We start from the raw sequence: 16567 nt of genomic DNA, 5'->3' as shown, positions 1-16567 counted from the left end.
ATTGGTTTCATATATTGTAAAAATGAATTAATATATTGATAATTCGGTTTCATATCAGGACATCTGGTTCCATATATGGCTATTTAATTTTGGTACCATATATTGAAGAATTGGTATCATATAATGTAATAACCAACTCATATATTGCTACTTTGGTTCCATACATTGATAAATTGGTTTCATATATTGTAAAAATGAATTTATATATTGATAATTCGGTTCCATTACAGGACATCTGGTTCCATATATGGCTACTTTGGTACCATATATTGAAGAATTGGTATCATATAATGTAATAACCAACTTATATATTTCTTCTTTGGTTTCATAAATTGAATTCCATGAACAATAGTTAGTTTAAAATACAAGGAATATCTTCATGAAAGTTGAAAGTTTTGAAACATGCATAGATGGCTGTATTGAGAATATGCGGTAATAGGACATTTCGGACCATGGACATCAGCCAAGAGCTTATACCGTGGTAATTCAAAAACGTGTCTAATACAATGAAACTTCCAATAAGCATAAAATGCAATATCAGGGGCGTACCTCGGCTTATTTTGAGTGTACGCCGAGTGAAGGTCTTTGGCAGAAGGGTCGCCAGTGATATACATAAAATAAATCTAGATGTGCTAAAATAAGGAATTTAGGGGACATCTAAGCTAATTGTACTTCTATTGTCTTTATCTATATTCATGAAAATAACATCAGGTACATGTACATGTATTGAATGTAAGAGAAATTGCACGAAGTCTAACATTGACAATGTTTTAAAAAGTTTAAAGTTATTTACTATTAGAAAAACAATACATAGTCAGGTGTATCTCTATTGTAATAAAAAATGTTTAACAAGTTTTTTCTGTGTCATTGTTCTTTTGTTTCATCGTAACTTAACATAAGATACAATCAAGGAAAAAATTGCTTTAAAGTGATCTGTATGACTTTAATACAAACACAACAGCTTTAATGTTTTAGTATAACAAAATGTTATCATATTTATCAGCTAAGATGTAGTATTGCACGATCATTTAGGTCCCTTAAAATATTTTTAAATGCGTATTATGTCAATGTTGAAGAAAATAAATATTGTCTTTAACAGTTTTTATTCTCACCTCTACTATTTCAGTTTCCATTCAAAATATTTAAGATATTTCATCAAGAAGTTAAATGCCTCACGCACATAAAAGGATGCTCGCCAACTCGTTATCTAAAGTTGGTGAAAATAAAAGAATTGTGACGTACATGATGTGTCTTATATGGCTATACATTGTTTTCGTTGTATATTTGTCTATGTTTTAAATATGTATAGATGAGACTACGTATATATGTCATTGTTTGCAGAAGTATGCAACTTATTTCTATACACAATAAAATAATACAGTAGAAACATCTTTCTGTAGTGGTATATTTTGTAAATACATGTATTCATTTTTACGGTATAATAAACAGAAGTTGAGTTCGGTTTGTAACGATAGATGCTGGCAAAGATCTGATTCATAGGACCCAAATTATTCTACACAATTTGAAATGAATATAAGATGAACGAATGTTACTAAATTAACAAATTATATACTGACTTATAGCTACAAGGTAAATTCCATACAGCTAACTCCCTTCCATTTGACTGCAAACTCCAAGTTGCAGACAAGATCTTAATCATATAGATCTAGATGTAAAAAATGAAATAAATGTTTAGTTTTCACTGATTTTTATTCTTCTGGAAAAAAAATGATTGTAATATATTGGACAATTTCTTATAATTTTTTTTGATTTTGACGAGGTTTATTAGCATTATTGTCTCTAATATGGCTTCCCGTTGATATACCCAAGTAATTGTTTTATTTTAATTTGCTCATATGTGCTTAATTGATTTCTGGATTGTTAACGCATAATCGAATAAGGTAACATCTTAAGCATACCTATAGAATGAATAAGCAGCTATGAATATGTTGATCAATCTACGCCAAAATTATTGATTTCATTTTTGATAATTTATTTTTTTGAAACTCTCTTCTTTTTATACGCCCGTGCCTATTGGCTTATCGGTAGATACGCAACTGAATATTGAAAAGATGCTTGCCATTTTATTTTGTTCACATGAAATAGCTTTGATCTGTTGATAGAATTTGGTATTTCATCTGTTTTTCCATTAATAGATCTTTGTTAAGCCGAAGAGGGTCGGTTAGGGGGACAATTGTATTAAGATGCAAGGAGATTCCATTCTCCAGCAGTATGATACAGGTAATGATATATGTTCAGATTAATCAGTTTCCCTATAAGTTTTCTAGATCTGGCATGGTCACTATGTAAAAAGGATTATGATCATTATGAAAGTGTAATATAAACTTACCAAAGCTGTCAGCAACCATTCAGTAATCAACAACACTAGTACCATTATACTGAAAAAAAATTTTTGTCCTGTGTGGCTAAGGTTTTGCCTTACCGGGTTTGGGAATCGGCATTGCAGCCAATGTTTAACCCTGCAGGATCATAAGTGGCGGTTAAATGGGTTCAAATTACTGGAGTATATGCACCTCTTAGCCCCAATAAGTGATGTAATTTCGACCCCTGGTATTGCTTGAAGTTTGTTACACCAAACGTTGGCCAAAATTATCTTTCCTGATTTGGTATACTAAGATTGAAAGAATTACTACAAGAAATATTTCATTACCAACTTGACCAACCTGATCCTTTGAACTGTCAAATATTGCAATGCTCTTTCGGAGGCTGATTAAACTCTCAAGGCCACACATTGCCTTTTCTTGCTTACGATATAGGATCATTGAAATATTGGAAGCAGTATGTCAGGTCTTTCTTAATATAAAGGGACAAACAATATTCATTGTTGCAATCTTGACCTTTGACCCCGACAACCGAAAAAAAATTGATACAGGGCTTGTTTAATGTTTTTGGCATCTGTTATTCAAGTTAAGTGGCCTTTCATCTAATCTTAGTAAATCTACATTCGTGCCTGATATAATGCACGGAAGGGTCACTGAGGTCTTCCTTCACCAGTAAGGCTTGAATGTAGCTATATGACAAATAAGTAGATTTCTGTTTTCAGTTCTTGGGACACATCACAATATATCAACACATATTTCTTTCAGTTAATGCTTTATTCAGCTTCGCATAATAGAATTACAGTTAAATACTGGTACATATATTATAAAATACAATTGATATATACTGTATGGAAAAGAGTTTTGCAATAAATGAAAATGGAATGATTAAGCATTTTGCTATAATTTTAAATGTGAAAATAGACAGAGAGCAGCATGTACACTTGTACAAATATTATAAAATCCATTTGTTATACTATATGGAAATAGGTTTGAAGAATGGAATGATTCAGAAAAAATATCTGGAAATAAAGTGATCCCTCGCAAGCATTAATAACAACAAAATTACAAGAGAACTGCAGACTCGGTTTGATTGAGTCTGTACATTAGGGATAATGAATACGTGCAACATCCCTCAGAAGTTTACTTTAATTTTAAATGTGAAAATAGACAAAGAGCAACATACATATTGGAACAAATATCATAAAATACAACTGTTATACTATATGAAAATAAATTTTGAAAAATGAAATGATTCAGAATTTTACTTTAATTTAAAATGTGAAAAATAGACAAAAAGCAACATATATATTGGTACAAATACCATAAAATACAACTATTTATACTATATAGAAATAGGTTTTGAGAAATGGAATGATTCAATATTTTGATGTTATTTATAATGTTAAAATAGACAACGAACAACATATATACTTGTACAAATATTATACAATTCAATTGTAAAACTTTATTGAAATAATTTTGAAAAATGGAGTGATTCAGTTTTTGGGAAATTAAAATTATGAAAATAGATTGTGAAAATAGACAAACAGCCATATAAACAACAACTAACAGAACAACCATACTGGCAAGAATTTGAGTCAGTTTAATGCTGTAATTTGTATATAAATATTTTATAATGTTATATAATACAGATATTGGTTTATATAATCTGTAAGAAAGAATGATTTCATTTATGAGTAACTAAATCTTACTACGAGAGTTTCAGAAATTATGGTTTTGAGTGAAGCACAAGTTTTGAATAAAGTTACAATTTTATCATACAATGTATATAAGGCTTGAAGTGAGCCTTGCTTACTAACATTTTCTTTGACATTTTAGAGTTTTCCTCATTTGTTACTTCATGTAGTAGCAGAGGAGCAAAATTAAAATAAAAATATCATTTTGATTTCATTTGTGTTTTCTTTTTGTTTGTTTGTTTGTTACCTCTTCACTAAACTATTTCCCTATTGAACTAAGTTTTTTAAAAGACTTGAAAAGAATAACATGTGTACATTATACTACATTTAAAAAGAAGAAAACATCTATACATCATTCTGTTCTAAAATTTCAACATTTTTATATTCTACTAAAACTTTTGTATAGAACAATTTGCCTATTGGATTTTTTTCTATTTCAATATGAACAAGCTTTTGAAACAAGAGCTCTCAAGAAGACAGTGTGCTCAACTTTTCTCACTGCTTGAAATAAGAGACCTGATAATGTAGGAATTAACAAAAAGTATTGAATATTGATAAAAAAACCCGGATAGACTTATTTTCCTCACAGACAGTTAGTATGTCTTAAAGCTCCTGTATGTAGTATTTCAGGATGTAACAACATTTAAGTGAAATTTTAAGTATGTATAAAATTATGCTGCTAAAACAATTTTCAAACATCCAAGAATATGTTAAATATTAGTGCAAATGTTTATCTGCATTATATATATGTATATATTCATTAAAATATATGCATTTGTTTCTTACTGAAAATTTTGGCTAAGACTTTATAGAAAATAAATTTCTAATTATCTCCCTTTATTTACATGAAATGTAAATTTGGTAATATCTTTACAAAAACTGCTTTTTGGAACTTACAATATTGATGAATCTTCATTTGAGCATCGCGTTTATGTTATAACAATAAAAAATTTGAGTTACAAGATCTTTATCTATTTTTCATCTTCAAAAAAATCAGTAGTATTCGTTTATGGGTACATATTTTTTTTCAATAAATATCTGGAATGTTTATAAATCAGTAGACAAAATAGATTCAAATCACAGATAACAAACATATCACACTATTATACAATCAAAATACAATAAGTATGTTTTAAAACATATCTTTAAAAAAATCCAAATGCAATTTTGGTGTGTGCTTAAAATGTGTATCACAGAAACGTGTAGAAATAAAACATACATACAATATACATTACATAAAATACATCAAATCAGCTGGATTTATATGGATAGATAAATAAGGTTTTAATGTTATAGCATTGTTTGTTTGTTTGTTAGGTTTTATGTGAGATTACAATATTATATCAGTCATCAACTAAAGGGCAGTTTCCTTAAAAGTTATAATTTAATCAATACTCATATTTTTCTGTTTTCTGCAAGTAAATGCTTAATTTTCCATCCCCCCCCTAAAAATAGAACAACAACAACAACAAAAACAACAACAACAGCATGAAAATCCAGGTATTTGATTATAGGCTTTGAAAAACTAATGCAAATTATACATTATCATTTAGAACATAATCATTTTTAAACCAAATCATCATGAAAATGTTTGTGACAGACCCAGGAATGTACAACTAGAATAATGAATTAACTTAATTGCTGTTGGTAATGTATGATAAGAATGTCTTAAATGGTAATGAACACATATTTATTACTGCTTTATTTCAATATATTGCAAAAAATGCCCAGATATCTTAGTTTCTTAATCTTCAGACATTAAAATATTGCAGATAACATCATATAGTATGATAAAAATATAAGAGTAGGCCTGTTCCTTTAAATATATGAGGAGTCTTGTTTTTAGGTGATTTCTGCAGTGCTAATGGTTTAATTCTGTATTGTTTTCTTTCTAATATTACTATATAAATTATATTATTCATCTGTTTTCTTATCAAATAAATATTTATAATTCAGATTCCTTTATTATTCAAAATAATACTTAACTAAACATTGATTTATTTTGTAAACTCAAACATATAGGTACCTCATTGCAATAATAATATTTAAGTTTATTTCAATCTGGCATCAAAGGGAGGGTTACATGTATTGAACACTTGTTGCCCAAATAATAGCATGAATAGAAAATGTGTTTGGTTTTCACATTTTCCTATAACATCTCCCTTTATTGGCCCTATAACTTTTATTATTTGAGAATATTTTAATATTTTATAGCCTCAGTGAAATATAAACTATATCACATCAATGAAAACAAATATCATCTATACATACAAGATTTGTGATAAATACAATAATAAAGAAATGTATGATTATGTAGATAAAAGTTAATATCATGGACGGACAACTACAACTAACATATCATAGGAATAATACATTGCCATGGTAACAAACAAAATATACAGTCAATATATCACTAAATCTATAAATTTCTCCTGGTATTGTGGTTTTGATTATAATTTAATGTTTATGAAAATCAAGTCATGTAAAGCATCAAGGACGGAATGTTTGTGACTAATTTCTACAGTAAATACTTATATATAAACATATAAAAAGATATAATCATTTATATATTCTGTATGTTTTTCTAGTTACTGCTTCTATTAAACTATATAATATCATATGACTGACAATATCAAAATAAAATACTGGCAGTTATATTCTCTTAAAATATCATACAAATTTGTAATCAGCTGCTGTAGAAATAATGCATAGTAAGGTTTAATACAATGTTTTATGACAGTTCAGTATGTGTAGGCTATACTTTCACAATATTCCATAGAGATAAGTCTATACTGTATGAATTGTGAAAAACTACATTGGTAATGTACACAGTATTTGTCTTGCATAAAATTAATTAAACACACTGAACTGTAATACTTGTGTATTATATGCACCAACTAAATAACTTATTAATCAAGACATTTCAATATCCATTAACTAAACTTGATGACCATATTACTGTACAGTAGCTATTCTATACTGTGCAGTTCATGATTGCACTAGCTTTACTCTACTGTACAATTCAGTATGTACTAGCTATATGCTACTATACAGTTCAAAATGCACTACCTATACTATGATTTTGAGGACGGAAGCCCATAATGCATTGGTGGTAAACTAGCAACGGACAAATCTTCGCAGTAGGAATTGTCCGGGGAGTCTGCATGACGTGGACTGTGAAATCCAACTCTGGTACTGGCCTGGTGTGTGCGGACTCTAGGGCTGACCATACTGTCATCAAAGTAACCGCCTGAAGACAGAAGAGCTTGCGCCTGGGACTGTGACCTGGCAATTATAGCATTGATTGCTTCCATTCTGTTTTTGTGTTTTCTGTGGAAAATAAAAGATGTTTTTTTTAGAATTAATTATAATTTTGATTTATTCTATAATTTCTAGTGAATATATATCAAAAGTCACCTAAACATGTGTTGGTTCGGCTAGCTTGTAAAAAGAAGAAGACTAAAAACAAAGCAAATGTTACACATATTATAACTCAAAATGAATTCTTTTTTACTTTGTAACACAATTTCAGGGTTCAGTCATCACAAATCTATAATGGCTGAGAATTATGATATAATAAACTTAAAGAAAATTTCAAATACATATTCTGACTTTTACATAAATAAGTCATTTAAATAAAATATACTGATTTTTACATAACAAAGTTATTTTCATAAAATATACTGACTTTCACTAAAAACAATTAATTAACGTAAGAAACGAAGTGAATTTTACATAACAAAGTAATTTTCGTAAAAATATACTGATTTTTAAAAAACAAATTCATAAAAGAGAACATAAGAAGTATATTTTTGAAGATAAATATATTTTTCACTTATTTCTTACAATAATAGAAAGTTAAAGTATCTGTTACGAAGTGAGTATTGTGAGTTTTAAGTTTTATATAATATCGATTAGGTTATAAGTTACATTTAATAAATAACATGATCAATATAACATGTGAATATTAATATGTCATTAAAAGTGAAAACATTTAGTGGCGTTCAGTATATAATGGATAATTAGAAATTCCTAAATGTTCCTGGCCACACAAAACTTAGTGCCATCAATTGCTCTCAAAAGGGTAATAATAATAATAGAAATTAAATACATCAAAAACTGTCTGAATTACATATTACTAGCTTTACATATTAACATTACAATTTAAATGTACTATAAATATGATTAAATAGGCATTTTTTTAATGTAAATTATCAACTTTTAATTAGAGTTTTTTGTTGTTAAATGTCAACTTTTAATAAAACAGGACCATGCTTTAACTACTGTGTCATGTTTTAGTTTATTGCATCAGGTATATAATATAAGACAAATGTTAAGAACAAGGTGATTTTTTCTGTTACCTGTTCACTACTGGCATAATTGGTGTACTCTCTAAACTTAATAAACATACCAAGAAATGAATATTTCATATAATAATATTTTTATTTTAAGGTCAAACTGACACTAATACACTATTATGGTAAGTTTCCAGCTTTATGGATGAGGGAGGATTTTATGCCGAGTCCCTATATGAATTATTTCAAGTATAAAACTAGCAACCTTCCATAAGGTATTTAAACCTAAAGAAGAATAGGACAAGTGTCCGCCCTTAAAATATATATATGTTTAAACCACTCTGCCAAGAAGGCCTCTTATTTTAGATATGCAGGGATTTCTCCAGAGTAGTTAAAATAAAAATAAGTAAAAGAAATTCGCCTAAAGTGTAAAAACAATTTCCAAAGACAGCGACAGATATTCCTCTTTAAATTTATATAGCAAACATTTTTAATCCTCATATTACCGTTGATTCAGTTAATATTACGAAGAGGAGATTTATAAAGCAGGCATTTTAAAGCCATATATTACCATAGATTTGAATTAATATTACGTAGACAAGATATTTTACTTACTTTTCTCCGGAAGGTGGATCACGTCTACGATAATGATGTAACTGTTTACGTAACCTTTGACAATCTTCTTCTAGCGCCACTAACGATGTCTTAGTGATCTGATGTAGGGATTTCTCTGTACTTAGTTCACCCTGCACTTCCGCTACCTGTTTACGTAACCTAGAAACAAGGGACTCGGGATTCTTCTCTTTGTCTCCACCCCTTGTTGAGTCTAGATGTGTAGTCATTTGACGACTCAGATCTTGAATTACTCGATTCATCTCCTGCCTGTAATAATGGTTACCCATACATTTAACAATAATAATGGTTACCATTATACATCTAACAATAACAATGGTAACCTATACATTTAACAGTAAATGTTTCTGAAATTTCAGTATATAAAAACCTTCAATCTGACCATGGAATATATATTGCAATTGTTTTATATCTATTTTGAATCATGTTAAGAAACAAAAGATCATGTAAGTGAATGTATAATACTAAAATGCACATCACAAGGTATCTTACCACATGGTTTTATCAGAGTCACCCGACTGTTCTACATTCCTAGCTAGACAATTACGTAATCTTTTCAATTCTTCCTCCTGTGCTTCAAACCTGTCCATGTGAAAATATATTTTGAATATTATGTTTCAACAGGTATATCATTGATATAAATGACATTAAATTCTACAGATATACATTTTTGTTTGTTTTGCATGAAGAAGAACAAAGATTAGAACAAGAGATGCATTTTTTGATAAAGTGGCATATCCAAAAATGAAATATTAATATTGATGTTTGTGAGCTTAATATTATTTGATATGCCAAACAAACAAATTTTCTATTTATTTCATGAATTTCTTAACAGTTAAATTTTGTCCTTTTTTATTGGTTTTTTGCAGGGCTGAAAACTGGTTTTCAAAAATATGTTTAAATATTGTTAAAGTCCTCCTTTAGATTTTGAAATAGTCAATTGTTATTTTAAGACTTTTTAATTACAAGATGCTAGATATTATAAGAAATTGAAAAGAAATGTAAGATCAACCATAGTAACTAAATCCCTAGCCCATAAAATATGACTATTGTAATAGCTAAAATTACAGAACAGCTTTACAAATTGCTATAAAACCTTTGAAAAAAAAGTAAAATATTTGGTTCAGATTTCAGGTTACACTTCCTCTATCACAGTTGTATAAAGGTTTTCATTCTTTACTGGTCAAGGAAGGGCTGCAATGTATTGAACATTATTTCAGGCACAATGATCGGGACATGGGAGTGCACACTGTGTTCAGAATAAATTATAAAGTTTGTACAGGTTTGAACCCATAATTATACCCATCCTTTTCTCTGTCATAATTTTTAAATACCTGTAAATGTATAATATACACACAGAAAAAATACTGGTAACACTTCAATCTTAGCCACACTCTATATAATATAATATTTACATAATGAATGCAATGGTGTGTACTTTGGTCTAAAATGAACTTTTTTTTCTATAAAAATATGAACACCCAAAAATTGAGTCAACAAGAAACAAGAAAGTTCCACACAAGTGCAAGTTAGTTTAATGTGTATGACTTCAATCAGTAAAAAAAAACTTTGTGCTGTTTTATATTTGAGCACCACATTTCTAAATCCTCACCACTTCTCTTCAAGCTGAAGCCTGTATTATATATGTAGTAAAACAACAGCTAATTTCTTGTCAATTTTTCTAAATATCATTAAAAACTAAGATTTTATACCAATTTCACTCCTAAAATTTAAACAAATTTTGTAAATAGAAAGTAACATTAATTTTCTCGTGGTTATATTATAGTTAATTCAATTCAATTTATCAGTCAGCATGAAAGATTATTTCTTGCGTACTAAATTAAAATCATGAAAAACCTAACTTCTAAAAACTGTATTTGATTACACTCATACTCTCGGAAAAGCTAACAAGTTGTTCTATTTGTAAAAAAAGAAAATGCAGTGGCAGATATTCCCAGTTGCTAATTGCTTACCATTTTTCTTCCATTTCCAAGCTAGATATATAACAAAATATGACTTTCAAGCTATATATTTGTAGAAACAAGAAATGATTTCAAAATGTGCATTAAAAACAAATGCATGGAGCCTCCATAAATATGGCAATCAGTATATTTGCCATACCATATTAAAAATAGTTTTATTTACAAAATTCTTACAATTATCAGAGCCAGCGGGTAAATTTAAATTTCAGGAAAACTATCAACATAAATGACATGATAACTGAGGTAACACAAGGAGGCCAATTACATTACAACTATGATATAAATTGTCAAAAATAATTTAACCAAAAGGATTAAATTTTGTCCTTAGTCGCCATTAAGTGAAAATTATAAAGAAATAAAACACACAAAAAAAATTGTACATGCATTTTAGAAATGAAGCAAGTCACAGTGTTGGCCTGTTGATAATAAAACCCAAAACAGACATTAATGTTACATGGAAAGCTTTTAAACATAAACAAGAGCTGTCGGTAGGACAGCAACGCTGGACTATTCTTAGTGCTTGATAGTAAAAAAAGCCTTGATTAAAAGGTAAAATTTTCTAAGTAAAGAAAAAGGCAAAATTTTTCTTTAAAGCCATATTACAGTTAAAGGCCTTGGAGAGAGTCCTATTATGCTCTCAAAGAAGAGTATAAAATTTAAACATGTTTCAAAGCCTTATGTCAATGAACTTTGAAAATATTTGAGGTATTACAAAAACTTTAACATAAATTCTAAGTCGAAAAGGGGGCATAATTCTGTCAAAATGATTGATAGAGTTACCTACTCCTGTCTACATGTTGGAGTCATGATGGTGAACAAGTGTGCAAAGTTTCAAAGCCATATGTCAATGGACTTTGAAAATATTTGAGGTATTACAAAAACTTTAACATAAATTCTAATTCAAAAAAGGGGCATAATTCTGTCAAAATGCTTGATAGAGTTACCTCCTCCTGTCTACATGTTGGGGTCATGATGGTGAACAAGTGTGCAAAGTTTCAAAGCCATATGTCAATGGACTTTGAAAATATTTGAGGTATTACAAAAACTTTAACATAAGTGTTTATGCCGACGCCGACGCTCGGGTGACTACAATAGCTCACTTATTCTTATCGAATAGTCGAGCTAAAAAAACGACAATGAAGTCAGATGAAAAATTTATTTTGTAGACATGTTGTAAGAGGAACAGCAAAGAAATAAAAGACTGTACCTAGCATGTAGCTCCATTTGTTTATCTGCCTCTATCTTTAATGTATCCTCAGCATGTTTCTGTTTCACCTTACATTCTCTAACATTATCCTCTAGCACCAATATCTCTTCCTGTAGCTATAGTAACAAACAGTATAACATTGATAACAAGAAGCGCCGCAATGCGACGAAAACCAGGTTTTCAACGACCAAATTTTGATGTGACAGCAATCAATAAGTCAAAGTACACTGAAGTTAATGAGTAGAAGCTGAAAATTCTATTGTAAGCAAATGACCTTGAACTTGCTCCCAGATATCTAAGTAGCAATCCAAAGCTGCCACTCAGCAAGTTTATTGTCAAAAGGTCAAAGCAAACTCAAGTTATAACATGAAAACTAAATACATTAACCTTGATCACAGACACCTGGGTAGCAATCCCAAGCTGCCTCTTTATATAAGCTACCCATTCATCAAGTTTGGTGTCAAAAGCCAAAGCAAACTCAAGTTATTGAGCAGAAACTGAAATTTCTATTTTTAATAACAGTGACCTTGACCTTAATCACAGACACCTGGATAGCAATCCCAAGCTGCCTCTTGATATAAGCTACCCATACACCAAGTTTGGTGTCAATAGGCCAAAGCAAACTCAAGTTATTGAGCGGAAACTGAATTTCTATTTTTAGTAACAGTGACCTTGACCTTGATCACAGACACCTGGGTAGCAATCCAAGCTGCCTCTTGATATAAGCTATCCATACACCAAGTTTGGTGTCAATAGGCCAAAGCAAAACTCGAGTTATTGAGCAGAAACTGAATTTCTATTTTTAGTAACAGTGACCTTGACCTTGATCACAGACACCTGGGTAGCAATCACAAGCTGCCTCTTGATATAAGCTATCCATACACCAAGTTTGGTGTCAATAGGTCAAAGCAAACTCAAGTTATTGAGCGGAAACTGAATTTCTATTTTTAGTAACAGTGACCTTGACCTTGATCACAGACACCTGGGTAGCAATCCCAAGCTGCCTCTTGATATAAGCTATCCATACACCAAGTTTGGTGTCAATAGGCCAAAGCAAACTAAAGTTATTGAGCGGAAACCAAAAGTTGACGCCCGCCCGCCTGCCCGCTGACTTCGGCATTACAATAACCCGGTTTTCGTTGAAAACCTGGTTAATAACATTACAAAAGGCAATAACTCATATTCGATAGTTTAAACATAAGTTTTTTTATCTCAATTGTAAAAAATACTGAAGCTTATATAAATCAGTGGGTGGTGAATAGTTGAACAACTTTTGGCACAATCAGAACACCAAGCTCATGAGGGAAGTAATTCACAACATTAAACCTCGCTTGGGTTTAATCAATTTTGTACCAGACAATGATAAAATTAATAACTAATTCGCTTATAGTCAAGAAATATTTGCAGTAGGACAGGAGGTGAACATTGATAGCTGTGAAAACATTTTAAAATCAGTTACTGCTGTTTATTATCATTACCTTAAGATTTTCTTTATTTTTGCTGGCAATATGTTCCCTGCATGAGTCAAGATCTGTAGATAATTGTTGATTTAATAACTGAAATTTATCCTTCTCTTCTTCAATGTTTTCACTGTAATATATAAATTACTTAGCGTAAATACACATATTTAGAATAAACAAAAAATATTAGTCTTTGCCATTAGTATAGAACCAGGCCAGCATGCACATCCGCATACCCTCAGACCAGACTCTATACTGTTTGTAGCTATACTTTTTTGAAATTTTAAAATAGAAATCTCTAAAACTTTGAATTGACTGGACCTAACCAGTACTGATGTCATATGAGGAAACATTGTTTTGACTTAACGCTACTTCCTTTTACTTACATTTGTTGTTGATATTCTAGAGCTGACTTTTTGAGTTTACCATTAAGATTCTGTTTCTGTGTTTCTATAATCTGTTTCAAATTACTAATCTCCTTCTGCAATGTAAAAATATAAAAAGTTAAAAATTAAAGTATAAGTATTAAGAGTATGAAGTTATTTTTGCTTTCTAAACAAATAATGGCATACATAAGAATTGTAATTGCCAAAAGATAAATATGTGCCATGTTTTTACTACTCGTTTTATTAAAAATATCATTTTATGTTTTATTTTGTCCTTGAATCTTGTGTAATTATTTTGTTATTTATGTGTTATATTTCTTTACAGTCCGATATACAAGTACAAGTGTCATTACCATTTCATCTCACCTATTCATTCTAGCAACCAATCACTTATATTTTATCTAAACAGAACTTGCATGCTGTGCCTCAGTTTTTACAAACAAGCAAGCGCACTGCATATATCTCTCAGAGTTTAATTCACATTGACCTGTAATTCTGAAATATTTCAATGGGAATTTCAATATAGTGGGGGAGTGATCATCACCGTTAAGAACTGTTCACTATTTAGGGATAAATATGTGCAACCTGACCAGGACCATCGGAATACCGCTCTGCAGCTCTACCCACTGAGCTATCCGGCCGCTAACACATCTTTCTCCGCTAAACAATGAACAGTTCCACGAAATACTCCTCTGCTTTAATGAAATTAAACTCTATGCTATATTTAGTCACAGCTCAACATTAGGCCAAATGTCAAAGGGTGACAAAAATGTCTAGCCGGATCAGAACTAGGACTCAGGACCCTCGGAACACCATTCCGCGTGTCCGACCACTGAGCTATCTGGTCGCTTACACATTTTCTCCCCTAAATAGTGAACAGTTCTGAACCATGACATCTGGCAAACTGTACCTGTAACATTTCTGCTTGTTCCGACTTGGCTTTAACTGTTGATTTATTGGTATGGGAGATAGCATTTAGTTCCTGAAGTTGTGCTGATGTAGCCACACATTTCTCCTCTTCTATCCTCAACTTCTCCTCTGCCTTCATTACCTGGTTCCTCATCTCCACAAAGCGAGCTTCAATTACATTCTATAGATAAAAATGAAGGTATAATTACACATAGAAATACAAATTAACACAAAGACATAACATTTTTCAATAAATAACATATGTCTGTCTCTTCAAAATGCGTTTTTCTTAACCATTCCAAGGCCAAATATCTTCAATTGACATCCTTAATCTGGACAAAACCATTCATTTTTGTAAGATAAAATTTCAAAATAAGTATTAAGTAAGTAAATAACAAACAGTGTACACTATTATCAGGCTGCTTGTACCATGGGTAGATTCAATTGCTAAAATAACTAGAATATTAAATATCACATGATTTGTATACCTTGTCATTTTTCATGTCCTCCAGTTGTAACCTGAGTGTGCCTACAGATTGTTCCGCCAGTCTTCGTCCAGTGCTCTCGTCTGATAACTTAGACTGCAGTTCCTGTACAGTGTTTTCTAGCAGACGACACTTTGCCTGCATGGAATCTCTGTCACTAGCTGCTGCAGCCAGGCTTGCTTCCACTGACCGTAATCTTGTTTGTGTCTACATTAAAAGATTATCATGATAAAAATTTGTTTGAAGAAACACAAATCTAAAAAAAAAAAGAATTTTCAAATATGAAATTAAATTTATAAACAGTTTTATATGAGGTAATGAACATACTTGTGAAAGATTATCATTGAGGTAGTGTCGTTCATTTTCATGTTGAGATTTTAATTCATTTATTGCAATATTTAATTCCCGAGCCTCGCGGTTCCCATTTTCCTTTTGAGCCTTCAGATCAGCATGAATGGTATGGTTTTCGGCTTCTAGACGAGTGTTTCTCTCCTGTAGTTTGGCAAGAGCTTCATTTAGGGCCATTAACTCTTTTCTCTGGCCATCAAGTAGCACCTTGGAGTCCCCAGTTGAGGATTCCAATTTCTGAACATGAGCTTCAAGTTGTCTCTTCTCTCTGTCAAGTGAAACATGAATTACAGTTAATAATCCTTATTTCTGTTTAATAAATGTACCATAAGATGGGTCTTGTTCATTTTCTATTTGCCAGCCTTTAAGATCTTTCAGGTTTTACGTCAATTTTCAAGCATTATCAATTGTATCTATTTGGAGAAATGACCAGGATTTTTTTTGCAACCTTAAACATGTAATAATTCAGTAAAATTTCACACTACAGTTATGGCCCTTTGCAAGTTTTCTTCAAATATGACAAAAATATAACATATAGGTTCAAGTTATATTTGTGCAGAAAGAATTTGTATGTACAACCTTACAAGGAATTGTGTTAGTTCAAAAAGACACCGATACCAGATTACGTAGGCTGCTTCCACTATTCCTTGTAATCAAGCTAAAAGGGTTGACAGAAATATTACTTGCCTTGTTACAGATTCCAACTCTTGTAAAGTTTTACCAAATGTGTTCAGCTGTATCTCCTTCTGTTTTAACTGCTCATTTATATTGTCTCTCTCCTTTCTAAAATATACAGAAAATACATGATGAAACATTTCTCATA

At 30.7% G+C, this 16567-nt stretch overlaps 1 protein-coding gene across 1 annotated transcript; it reads right to left on the bottom strand.

Annotated features, from left to right (window-relative positions):
* Nucleotides 1-3112: 3112 nt before the first annotated feature.
* Nucleotides 3113-16036, bottom strand: LOC132731765 (myosin-11-like). The gene is made up of 10 exons (XM_060718017.1): nt 15724-16036; nt 15400-15603; nt 14913-15092; nt 14003-14097; nt 13635-13746; nt 12157-12272; nt 9460-9549; nt 8950-9216; nt 8401-8436; nt 3113-7369 (listed from the first exon to the last, which is right to left on the bottom strand). The coding sequence occupies exons 1-10, from the start codon at nt 15919-15921 to the stop codon at nt 7114-7116; spliced, it is 1554 nt and encodes a 517-aa protein (XP_060574000.1). The 5' UTR covers nt 15922-16036; the 3' UTR covers nt 3113-7113.
* Between the last annotated feature and the right edge of the window lie 531 nt (nt 16037-16567).

Source organism: Ruditapes philippinarum, unplaced genomic scaffold (assembly GCF_026571515.1).
Source record: "Ruditapes philippinarum isolate M1 unplaced genomic scaffold, ASM2657151v2 ctg603_1_1_1_1, whole genome shotgun sequence".
Taxonomy (NCBI): domain Eukaryota; kingdom Metazoa; phylum Mollusca; class Bivalvia; order Venerida; family Veneridae; genus Ruditapes; species Ruditapes philippinarum.
Note: the sequence above shows the minus strand (reverse complement) of the source record. Positions and strands in the feature narration are given on the sequence as shown.

Excerpts from the sequence above, each read along its gene's own strand:
- LOC132731765 (XM_060718017.1), bottom strand. The coding sequence starts at position 15,921 with ATGGCCCTAAATGAAGCTCTTGCCAAACTACAGGAGAGAAACACTCGT. Across the intron at positions 13,747-14,002 it reads CTAGAATATCAACAACAAAT|TGAAAACATTGAAGAAGAGA; the intron begins GTAAGTAAAAGG and ends TATATATTACAG. Across the intron at positions 12,273-13,634 it reads AAAATAAAGAAAATCTTAAG|CTACAGGAAGAGATATTGGT; the intron begins GTAATGATAATA and ends TTGTTACTATAG.